General features: G+C 32.1%; 1 protein-coding gene across 18 annotated transcripts in view; it reads left to right on the top strand.

Moving 5' to 3' along the window:
• The window catches only part of LOC113519612 (coiled-coil domain-containing protein AGAP005037), a 282,821-nt gene that overhangs the window by 141,142 nt on the left and 128,470 nt on the right, over positions 1–13,209 (top strand). For all 18 annotated transcript variants that reach the window (XR_004224036.2, XR_004224037.2, XM_052896596.1 and 15 more), the window contains one exon: positions 3,057–3,255. Coding sequence is in view for 16 of the 18 variants with exons in the window: in XM_052896596.1 (XP_052752556.1) it covers positions 3,057–3,255 (199 nt within the window). In the remaining 2 variants the exon portion in view is untranslated. The remainder of the gene's footprint in view (positions 1–3,056; positions 3,256–13,209) is intronic.

The raw sequence follows: 13,209 nt of genomic DNA, 5'->3' as shown, positions 1-13,209 counted from the left end.
GTGAGATATCAAAGGAATTTACTTCTGTGATCGCCCAAAATATGGAATGTGCTTGTGTTGAAGTTTTTCAATTTTTCAAAAAACGGCGTATCTGTTAATAGTTTTTCAGGGATGGAAACGCGTAGGTGACCTTTTAATATTGCAGGCAACGGTAACTGTCTTCTATCTATCAGACGGAATGTAAGCTTTTTTAGCATCATCCTTATTAAAATTATAAATGCTAATGTGTGTTTCATTGTTTATATATTATTTCATAGCATCTTAATTATGGAATTAATCACTATAAAATTTGATATTTTCGTACTATATGAAATAGGTAAGGGCATAGGATATATTTACCTCTTACTGGTTACGTGGAAGAATTCGCGGATAAAAGTTAGTTATGATATAATAATAATATTGTGATGAAGTGAAAGTAAACCGTTTTTGGAAATTTATTCAGTTAATTCTCGTGTTACATTCTCACTACGAGGCAGTACAAATGTGATTGTCTGTCACTGTACTATTAACTGAGTTTTGCCTGGCATCCCTGGACATGCCCATTAGAGTTTTAAGTTCACAAGCCTTCATTAAATCTTTATTGAGGTTTTTTTTTCTAAAGAGATGCAAAGAAAGGTTTCTCCTTGTAGTACCTTTTCAATCAGTGAAAGCTCTATATTATTTTATAATTTCTCACTAGTATACCGCAGACAGAGTTACCATTCCATTATCATTCCATTAAAAATGCAGTAAGAGGTAGTTACCAGTTCACAAAATCTATCCTTATTAGGAGATTGCTAGGAATTTATTTTGGATTCTAAATCAAATAATAAATAATAATGAATAGCAAAATGTGTTGCTAAGCGTAAATTTCGAATGAAAGAACATACGGTTGAACTCTTTTTTTTCAAACATGTGTTGACGTCCAACAAAGATTTTTATGAAGAGAAATGTTGCACAAGCTGTTCGTAAAAATGTTAAAATCCTTGTTTTCTTTGTCCTATATAAACTATTCCAAGCTGCCAATTCAAACTACATGGTTTCCTTTGTATGCAAACGGCTGCCACAGGCATAGCTTTTGACAGAATCACAACTGACGCTTTAGCTAGTTTTAAATAAAATTAAATGTGTTTGAAAGTAAAATAATACACATACATTGGTAAAGAAACAAATATTCGAAAAGTGATATAAAATGTATTATATCTCAACCGTATTCGGACTCAACAAAATTATATTGATATAATTTTCGAATTAAATATAGTTGACTGATTATGAAGTACCCGTATACTTCATAGCCAGCCAGCTGCAAATAATAAATACGATTATCGAAAATGCAATGAAATTGCACACAACACTACACTGCAATGCTGTGCATCTTGAATATAAAATTGCAACTACATTTTTCATGATAGGAATATTTTTAATTAAATTTTATCCGTAGTTTCGTCTGTAGGACCTGGTCTATCAATAATTGAAATAAATAGTGACATTTGTCCTCGACCATTACATGTAGTATAATTTTCATTTCTTATTATTCTACAGTATTTAAAGAGATAAATGTTTTCAGTGTAATTACATGAAAAATGTGCAATTTTATGACCCCCCCCCACCCCTCCTTCCAATCCTAATTTATATTATGTCCAGGAACAGCACACTTATATCTAACCAACTACATTAACTTAAAACTAATTACTAGTAGCAAAAATAATTATTAAAATAGGTTAAGAATTTTAGGACGCAAAAGCTTCCAAAGAAATATTAAGTTTTTTTTAGAACCTCGTTATTATAGAATTTGCTTAAAATATAGACTCCAGATCTATAGATCCGACTCCTCTATGATGTTTCTCATTTACTATCGAAGTCGCTGTTTTTTGCTGTACAAAATTTATTTATTTTTATTGATCAGTTCGCAAACCGTATGTTTTTAAGCATACTGCTAATCAATATATACACAATATTATATATATTATTATATTTGTGAAATAGTATGCATAAAAACTATCTTTCTGAGGGCGTGGAATGCAAGTAAAAAATCAACGTTCAATTACACTTCAGCTGTAAAATCTTTTAAACAACCGTCAGTTAATAAAGCTAGCACTCGAGTTAACTTACTCTGTAAAACCACTCGTAACCTTATTTATTTTATGACCAATTAAGAACCTTTTAGGCCTTTCAGCTTTGAAAGGTGTAAATGAAAGGGTGTGATCAGTGGAAAATAATAGTATTTTCTTGTAACATGGTTACCTGTTTAGTATTATTTTGTTGTTTATTATGTTTGAGCGGTGATCAATCAGTCATACAGCGCTTCACTGTTGTGATTTCAAGATCGAATCTTTATTGAAACTTTTAAAAATTATTGACACTTTTTGTTTTAGACACATAAAACCGTCGTCCGGTATGTCACGTCAAAGGCCTTCATGTAGAACGTGGGTGGCTTAGAAACTTTTGACACCGAAGGGCGATACTATCACATAAGTAGTGGTAGACCTTTAACCATAACTGGATACAAACAAATAGTATAAAATTATAAAAATTAAAGTATTAAACACTAGCGATGCGACCCGGCTTCGTACGGTTAGACAGAATTTTTGAGAAATTTATATATAGTTTAGGGTACTCGCTGATAATGTAGCTTTCTATAGGTGATAGAGTTTTTAAAATCCGTTGAGTAATTTTTAAGTTTATTCATTACAAATAATCAAATCTTTACTTTTTATGATATTAGTAAAGATGCAATTTGAGCTAAGTAACAAGATCCATCAGTTGTAGTGGCTAGAGCAGACCAGTGCCTGCAAACAGTACCGAATCATGAGCATGACTGATGAATTTGAAATTTTAGTTCTTACTATATCTTCAACAATTCTTGACTAGGATTAGGTGACTTCAAGTTCCGTTTCCAGTCTAAACCTCCAACTTTTTTAATTCACGTTTGGATGATTTAAACATTTTGCTTTATAGCATTGTATATAGCAAAGATGGCTGAGAAATCTTGATGGTTCACTTTCCAGTCCTTTCCCAGTCCAATTTCAGTAGTAGTATTAGATTATTTAATTAATACAATTTCCCTTTCTCCACAGGTCTGGTATTTCTGCAGTACAGGAATGAAACGAAACGAGCATTGTTGCCGAACGAAATAACATCAATTGATACTGTGAAGGCATTGTTCGTGCGAAGCTTCCCCAAGCAGCTCACAATGCAATACATGGACAGCCCTATGGTCAAAATATATATCCATGACTCATCGAAGGACATGTTTTATGAACTAGAAGATGATAGGTGAGTTATTTTTTCTACTATACAGTTTTAACATCACTTTACCAGCGAAAGACTGTACAGAAATCGACTGCAGCGGAACTTCTGTCCCAGTTGTGTTTTAGCCGTCCAGTGGCTGTGAGTCTTCAGAAATTGTAATACACAAGCGCCAGAGTGCTTTCTGTGATGGCCATCGTTATCATTATCATATCAGTCATTAACTGTCCACTGTTGGATAGAGGCCTACTCTATAAGTGGGGGGGGGGGGGGGGGGGTTACCCTTAATTACCCTGCTTGGTAGACGAATTGGCAACCACAGTTATGCTTTGGTGATATTTTAAGAGTGACGTTGCTGCCATCCCTCAATCTTAATAATTGAGTGATAGTCACAAATTTTCTTAGTCGCCTCTCACGATGCCCATGATAAAAAAGGGATGCCCCTTATGGACCAGGCCTATGTTCAGCAGTGAACAGGTAACAGCTTATATGGTAATAATACCTAGTATACCATGTATTACAAGGTACCTTCAGACACCTGGCAGTACGACCCAAAGTTACCATTTATAAGCAATCGGTTAAAACAAATGAGGTCGAATAAATATCAGCAATTATTTACCATTTCTTTACAAACTACATTATTAACACATAAAATCCATTAATGCTACAATAAAATAACAAATTAATGCATTGTACATATGAAATATGGATTAATAAAATTAAAACTTAAAGTAACTGATGTTGTCATTTTGAATATTATATTGTTTTGTTTTATAATAATAAAAACTTGTAATATAAAGAGAAGTGAAATGGTTAAAGGGAAGATCATTTTTGTTTTTCTTTTATTTTCTTAACAAAAATATGTTTATTATATAATTTACAAATTATATTAGTAAGATAATATAGTTTTTATATATTTATAATTATACTTATACACAAATATGTAAAAAATATAATCTGTTTATCAATTCTAATTGAATCTGCATACTTTGGTCTCAATAGAAATAATATAATTTCTAAACATAAAATTGCATTTTTTCTTACTCTTGGATTTCATTGGGAAATAAATGAAATAGAGCACTTTTAGATGCCGTATCAACATAAAAAATATACAGGATTTTAATTAGACTTTCAGGAACAAAACTATGACATTTGTGTCCAATTTGGTACAGTAGCTGTTTCGTAATGCCAAAACAAATACACAGACAGACAATTCTAAAAATTACTGTTTCAGCTTCTGTTACTATATATTATACTTATAGTACTAGTTCCATAGAGATTTTATTAAAATTGGTTTCGTAGATTATTTTTTGAATCGAACTAACTGGTTTGGTCAGTTGTAAACCGATTGGGAAAACTCTTTTTTTATTTCAGTAGTACTTTATACTTAAAGTACTAATACTTATATTATACTTATAGTACTAGTTCCATAGAGATTGTGTTAAAGTCGGTTCCGTAGATTATTTTTTGAATCAAACTAACTGGTTTGGTCAATTGTAAACCGATTGGGAAAACTCTTTTTTATTTGAGTAGTACTGTATACTTAAAGTACTTATACTTACTATATATTATACTAATAGTACTAGTTCCATAGAGATTGTGTTAAAGTCATAAACGTACATTTAAGGATATTTTCTATATACATTATTTATGTTTTTAAGTATAAAAAGTATATAAATATTTCTATCAGCTGCTTAATGCATAAATAAATAGCGCTGTCCGATTTTTCCAAGTTTACTATTATAATACTGTGCTGGCAAATTTATTGGCCAACCAAAAGAAAATAGACGTCTGCTTTTAAAAATTCCCATCACGAAAGGTTTTTATGCTAATATACGCCCTTCCGTCTATCCGTCAAAACTAACTTCTGTTCAAAATAAAATATTGACTCGGAACACACATGTTATATGTAATATGTAAATTGTCCACAAGAAAATCTTATTTCAAGTCGCGACAAAATAAGATCTAGCATCTGAACTAACAAACTTTTATACCTACTTTGTTGAAGGACAGAACAGAATTTTCGTCAGGTATATAAATAACTACTAATTTTACACACAATATGTATGTGTACATACATATCTATCACGCCTGTCTCCCATTAGGGTAGGCAGAAACAATGGAACGCCAAATGCTTCGATTCAAACAAACCTAATTTTATGTTTTTATTTTTTTATTTTGGTACAAACAATAATTAAAAAAATTTATCATCATCCTACCCTTTTCCCAATTATTTCTTGAGTACGCCGACCCCAATATATAATATGTTTTTCTCATTAAAAAATTCATAGTTACTTTTTTATGTTATATAAAAATAGATAACGAGTATCGAATCATATTTAACACAAGAATAGAAGTTTATGTGGCCACTTGGCTAAAATGAATCATACACATCTATGTATAGATGAAAAATAATAAAAAAACCTACAATAAAGTAATATACTAAAAACATAGATACACACAGAGTTGTAAATAATGAATATATAGTTTATCAACAAACACATTCTTTAAACATAATAAGTAAGTATCACAGTAGTGTCGTGTAATCCCGGCGTAGAATGAGCTACCTCTTTCTAAGGAAATTTAATGGTCGAGAAATAGGCAACAGTGTCCCTCTTAAAACATAACCAAAGCTTATTTGCGGTTGCCATCCCGTCTGCCAAGCGTGGCGACTACTGGGGTTTACCCAAAAGGAAGAGGCCTATGTTCAACAGTAAAGCGTTTATGGTTGATACAATACAATAATATCAAACTAAGAATAGTAATACAAACTCTAAAAAACAGCTGATATTATCATTTAAATACATTTTTTTTTTTTTTTTTTTTTTTATTTTATTATCAATAAAAATACAAGTTACAGAATTTATGTTCCATTAGCATTTAGAAACCACGTAGGTTTATATTAATACTAAATACATTAAAATTATTTAGATTGTATTAAAACCATGCAAGAAGTATCGTTTTAATTTACACTTGATGTTGCTAATAGTAATATTATCTCGTACATCGGTGGGTAGTTCATTAATAAATCGAGGAACCAGGTAGTCAGCCGTACGCTCACCATAACAGTTATTTACGCGAGCGCTATTGGTACAAAGTTGCTTCCGTGCGACCGCCCTCGTATATACAGCATGATTAATTTCGTTCCAATATTTATTGTTAAAAAAGTTTTCCTTAAGAAATGTGTATTTAAATTGTAGATGTACAGGTAAAATATTGCAATGTCGAAAAAGACCAGTATCATCGTCATAATACTGCATCTTAATTTTGGGAGATACAATAGTTCTTAAAATTCTACGTTGAAGTTTAAAAATATCATTTAAATATGTTTTATAAGTGCGGCCATAACTTGACAACCCATATTGAACATAAGATTCGACCAATGAATTATACAGCATCAGTTTTACTTTAAAGGGAATTCGGTGTCTAAGGATGACTATATTAGCTAAAAATTGTCTTAATTTGTTACAAATTTTTTCGATGTGTTTACTCCAATTAAACTTACTATCTATAGTTAAGCCAAGATATGTTTGGCTGTCCTTGACCGTTATAGCGGGGCAGCTGCAAAAGTTCCTTTCATTAGTTATATGTAGACACTTGTGGTTGTGAGCAATGATAGGTTTATATAGAGGACGAAATTTTAAATAGGGTGATTTTATGATCAAAAGTTGTGTTTTAATTGGATTTAATACCAATCCGGCATCATGACACCATTCAAGAAGGACATTGACATCAGATTGTAGAAGGTCTCGTGCTTTTTGAATATTTTTGTCAGACAATACTAGACACGTATCATCTGCAAATTGGTAACATGAACTGTGTTTCAAGATATTATGCATATTATTAACATAAGACAAAAAATGTAGCGGACCTAATACAGATCCTTGTGCCGTACCTTCAGTTACTGGTACATGATCACTGTATACATCATCTATTTTAACGGTGAATTTACGATTTTGTAAATAGTTCTTGCACCAGTTGAGTAAAGGCCCACGTACACCAGACTCATCAAGTTTAGTAATTATTTGTGCATGTTTTAGGGTATCAAAAGCACGGGAAAAGTCTATGAATAAAGCCAACACGTATTGTTTTTTATTGAGATGTTCATTAATCTCATCTGTAAATTTAGATAACAGCTGACTAGTACTTTTACCCGATTGAAAACCAAATTGATTTTGGTAAATTACATCTTGCTTACGATAAAATTTATGAATTTGTTCGCAAACATATTTTTCAACTATTTTGTCTATTGTAGAAAGTAAGGTAATGGGACGATAGTCTAAATAATTATTTCTTAACCCTTTCTTAAATACCGGTCTAACACAACCAATCTTTAGTTCATCGGGATATACGCCAGTTTTAACACTAGAATTTATGAGGTTAGCAATAGCTACCGATACCGCCTTACTAACTATTTTAATATCTGACACTTTAATGTTATCAAGACCTGGAGCTTTTCTATAGTCTAATTTATCGATAATTTTATTTATTTTTTCACTTGAAGCTTTTTGATAATAAATGCTGCAGTTAGTTTGTTTACTATAGCTTCCTGGATCTAAAAGTCTGACAGTACATTTCGGAGTGATATTCTTCACTGCATTATCAAAGTTAGTGGCAAAATTGATGGCGATATCTTTATTACTTAATCCTTGTGCATCGAATGCTCTAAGTATCGCTTCATCTATTGATAACGTTACACGGCCTAACATTCTGTTTAGGATTTCGTAAACTTTTTTTGTGTTTTTAAAGTTATTCTGTATTTGTTGAATATAAAAGGAATTTCTTTTTATTTCTATTATTTTATGTGCTTTATTACGAGTTTTATTATATTCTAATCTTATCTTAGGATCATTTAAGCTATTTTTCCAAGATCTAAATAATTTATCACGCTTTTGGCACAATTTTGTTACATTTTTGTCTATCCAAGGTAGTTTTAATCCTTTATTATTTTCTTGCCGAACAGCTTTCATAGAAGTTGCTACTTTATTAGCATTATTAAAAGAGCTATTAATGAATTTAAAGATTTTGTTAGGGCAGTACATATTTGAAGTTAGGAACCAGTTAACTTTTTTCAGTTCCTCGCAAAGAATATCATAATTTATAATTGGTTTAATAACGCGCTGTATATACTTGGGTTGGTTATAGTCGATGCACGCGAATACAATAGCGCGGTGATCGGCTAGTACGACATCTAGCACCGCAGAATACGGGTGCATGGTTGGAAACCGCGCAAAAATATGGTCAATACATGATTTGGTCATAACATTCATTCTTGTTTCGATTCTACTATAATCAGTTATTCCACACATTAAACCATGTTTACTAAGTGACTCTAAATATATATCTCTAAATGGTAAACTGGATTTGAGGTCTATGTTTGTATCACCAATTAAAAGAAGATACCTTATTAGGTCGACCTCCACGTGGTTCCCCCTGGAAACCATCGTGAACAATTCTTGTTGAATTCGTCATAATAGGCTAACTAACCTACTTCATCCTCACCTATCATTCTTCATTGGTGCCCCGCCGGTGTGTACCAATAGTGCGGGTGGGGTTACCATTCCATTATCATCCATTTTAAAAAAAATCATTCGTCATCCAATGTTAAACATGGGTATACCCATATATTCATCCCCCATATTTCGTTTCCATATTTTGTCACATATATATATACATTGACACTTTATACGACACAACGAATTTATGAACATTATAATAGAAGGTAAGATAGAGGGAAGGAAGGGAAGAGGGAAACCAAGGTATAGTTACATCAGGCAGATCAAGGAAGGAGTTGGTGTCGTGTCGTATCAAGAGGTGAAGAGACTCGATGAAAATCGTAGTGAGTGGCAAGAGCTCCACCGACAAGAGGGCAGTTCTTAAATAGGATAGATAGATAGATATACAGGTTATGTTTTTTTTTTATGAATACCGTAAAGATCTGGCAAGTAACGTGACTGTTTATGTTTGTTTATTGATCGTTTGAAAAAACTTCCGTTACATATTCACCACTTAGAAATCTTACTTCTTCTTCTTGCCCTATCTATTTGATGTTGACGTTATATATTTTCTCGTTCCATTCATCTTTACTTGCACTCATCTTATTAGTTACTCCCTTTCTTGTCACATCATCTTTCACACAGTCCATCCATCTCTTTCCGGATTTTCTGCGTCTTGCTGTGCACTTATAATCTACATTCATACCTTTACATTCTCTTAGAAACTTTACTAATTTAATAAAGTTTTAACTAGACGTTTTGTGACTGTCTGTTTGTTCTAATACCACTCAAAAGTTACTGCACTAAATTGGATATAGTTTTCACAGTTGTATTCCTCAAGGTCTAACTTAAAAACTGGCATATGTTTAGGCATAGAATTATATTTCAATGGTTTTTCTGCTTCGGAAATTTACGCGTACGATAAATTTAATTTATAATAAACCTTATAATATGAAGTACTATACCCAATCAACGCGACAGTAATTAAAAAGCGTCAGTTGAGATTCTGTATATATGTTTGCGATCCAGGCTGCGAATCCCGCCCTCGCGACGCGTAGGAACACCATATTCATATATCTTTATCGGGACATTCCACACAATGTCTACGGTTAACAACTTGCAATACTTTGTAGGTAATTAAATACAACCGTCGTGGAAAAATAACTTAATTAAATATACATTTATTTTTAAATAAATTAATCATTAAAGTTACTGATTTATCGTCAGATATTTTGTGTCTATATTAACGTTGGGTACTTTACAGGATTGACTGAGAGCATTATGTACAAGATCATTATCCTTATCCGTAATCCTTGTTAAACTGTCAGTTATAATTTATTAATCCAATGAAACGTTAATTACATACTAAGTTGAGAACGATAATTACATTAATTATACATAAAATATTAACGACCCAATATTATCATCGCTTATTAGTATTCTTCTTTTTCATTTAATAGTTTCCTCTTGTCGGTGCAACTAATTCGTGCATCTTCTTCCAGCCAGTTCTATCACAGGCCATATCCTTAACCTCCCTATACGACATGACACCTAGTGTTTCTTTTACCTGTCCCATGTAGTTATTCCTCGGTATTAGTATGTTAGTATTATCTCATTAAATATTTAATTAATATTAATTAAAATATTGTCTAGCACGTAAATAAATAAGAATTAATAATTAAACAAATATATTAAATAAATTGGGTTAAATGGAAATATGAAACTGTAAGGAAGAAAAAGGGTTTAATTGATAAATTGGGTTCAAAATGTTATCGCATCATCCTTTAAAAGAGGCGTCCGGGAAAAGTAGGACAGACGGGGCACCTACTGGCGCCCGCCTCGCCAGAGGTGGGTTGCGGACATATCACGGCTACAGTATATCTCCTGCCGTTGTCCTATTCATACCTTGTATGGAACGTTCGCTCACCATATTAACTTGTACAATACTTACGCTTGCCCGTGTTCTATTTAGTATCTGTTTCGTTGATTATTCTGTGCTCGAGCAACTTCACTTTGAGTGGTTGTGTATATTTTCGCGCGCCCAAATGAAACACAGCAAGAGTTTCACACATATTCACGACTATCGATGCCCGTAAGTATACATTTTTTTATATATTGTATATAAACCATGTCGGTCTAATACGTTAAAGTGTGCTTGTCCAGTTTGCAAACAATAGATAAAGAAATCTTAATATTATAATTTATTTCTTATTTGAAATATCACAATACAATTATTATTTGTAAGAAAAGTTTTTACAATCAGTAAAACCATTAGATTTAATAGATTTATATACTTTTCTTCTCTAAGAGTTTTTATTTAGCTTAATTATTTTACGACTTAGAAGTATTTAAGCTGTAGTTAATTGCATATTTTATTTATAGTCCATTTTACAAAATTGTTTTAAATTATAGTAATAACAAAAATAATACTTTAAAAACGCAATCCTGTGAAAAGTTTTTAAAAATGTTTATATGTTTTTTTACTCAGTAATGCGTAAACGGCTTAATGGATTTGAATGAAATTTGGTACATAGGTTATATCCTAACTTATAGAACAATTTATATACTGATTCACACGGGTAAAACTATAGGAATTAGTAAGTATTTTATAAATTACACTCTACTGTTATTTTTTTTAATGGATGATAATGGAATGGTAACCCCACCCACGTTATCGGTATACACCGGCGGGGCACCAGTGAAGGATGACAGGTGAGGATGAAGTAGGTCAATTAGCCCATCGTAATGAATTCAACAAGAATTGTTCACGATGGTTTCCAGGGGGAACCACGTGGAGCTCGACCTAATAAGGCATATTGCTAGCAATGGAGCTTTCACACTCCATTGCTAACAATCCTTTTCCCCCCCACTCTACTGTTATTAGGTAAGTAGTCCATAATTTATGAGTTTAAGTTGATTTGAGAGTTGCTCCTAAAACCTAATTTGAAGCATGAACCTACAGTTCTGCTTTATATATTTATTACAGACAAAACCATATGTTACCGTGTATAAAAAAAAAAAATTAACTTTCGTTCAATGTAAATTTTATCAAAAAGCACGACAAGTTAACCAAATTTATCAAAATTGCTATCTATTTTCACCTGGCAACCCTAGGTAGCAGTTAATTAAGAATAGGCAACCCGGGTTGTGTTATTTTTTTACTAAATTTCATTACGCAAAGTCTAATGCCTACAAAAGTCAGCAGCGGGATCTTAAACTATAGAGACACGTTTTAACCGGTGTGTGATTCTATATGTATATGATCTACGAAACTGAAACATATTAGCCATACTAGGAAGAAATAAAAGATGCTCCAAGTAGCTCAGCAAGCCATAGAGAAAGTTATGCTTTAAATTTAATGGCATGATGTACTCTGAAACGAAGGTATCTACAATAAAAGTTAAACGGCCGGTGGCGTCCACATATTGTTTAAGTTACATACTAGAGTTATTATAGACTTTACAATACCATAACTGAGTTACATTTCAGTAATGTAAAATAATATACGTTTAAATAATTCTTTTACATATATTCTATTTTGCACATTGCATCGTAAATTACATTGTTAATGCATTTATAAATATTGTGCTTTTAGATGGTGTAACGAGATAAAATATACACTAGATTTCAAATTCAATCTTCAAGTTAAATACAACTGTGAGAACTGCGTACAATTCGATTGTAGTATATTTTTTTACGAGATATTGCAATAAGTATAGTAAAAATAGAGAGAGACAAACATAAATTCTGAAAAAAATCTATTATTTTGGCTTCTGTTATCCTATTCTTATGATATTTTTCTTAAATAATGATAATAATAAATACCACTGGGCATAATAAATAGCTACATCTAGCCCCCAACTGAGCAAAACCTATATTATGTATACTAGAACATACTTAAATATCTTCCACGAACAGAAAACGTCTTTTTACATTGTTACTATTAGAATATTCAAGTAAGCATATATATATATATATATATATATATATATATGTTATATCAGCCGTCATATGTCCACATGTACATATGCTGAGCTTAGACCTTCCTTATAAGGGTGGGTTTGCCAGTAATTGCCACGCTTGGCATTCTGGTTGGTAACCGCAGTTAGGTTATGATGTTTTAAAAGGGACACTGCTGCCCATCTCTCAGCAATTTTTTTTTTCAAAAACAACAAAATTAAGTTGCCTTAGTCTCTCTCACGACACACACGTGAAATAAAGAAGTGGCCTATTTTTAACCAATACCATAAGGCTATATATAACAAAAAAAAAAAAATAATATAAATAAACGTTATAACGGTATTAGGACTTTCGAAGTATTGAAACACGTCTCTCGAACGTACCTCTTACTACAGCGACGTTTATTTGCAGTACAATACGTTGTGTGCCGGGAAAAAGAGAGTTCCTTATCGCATTTGCCTCTCAGTGAAATCACATCACGATATTTCAAATGCGTGTGTGAAATCGTCTCTTTGCCAGCTTTATT

This window comes from Galleria mellonella, unplaced genomic scaffold, assembly GCF_026898425.1.
Source record: "Galleria mellonella isolate WM207_F2 unplaced genomic scaffold, CSIRO_AGI_GalMel_v1 utg33, whole genome shotgun sequence".
Classification (NCBI taxonomy): Eukaryota; Metazoa; Arthropoda; class Insecta; order Lepidoptera; family Pyralidae; genus Galleria; species Galleria mellonella.
This window is presented reverse-complemented; position numbering and strand designations above follow the sequence as displayed.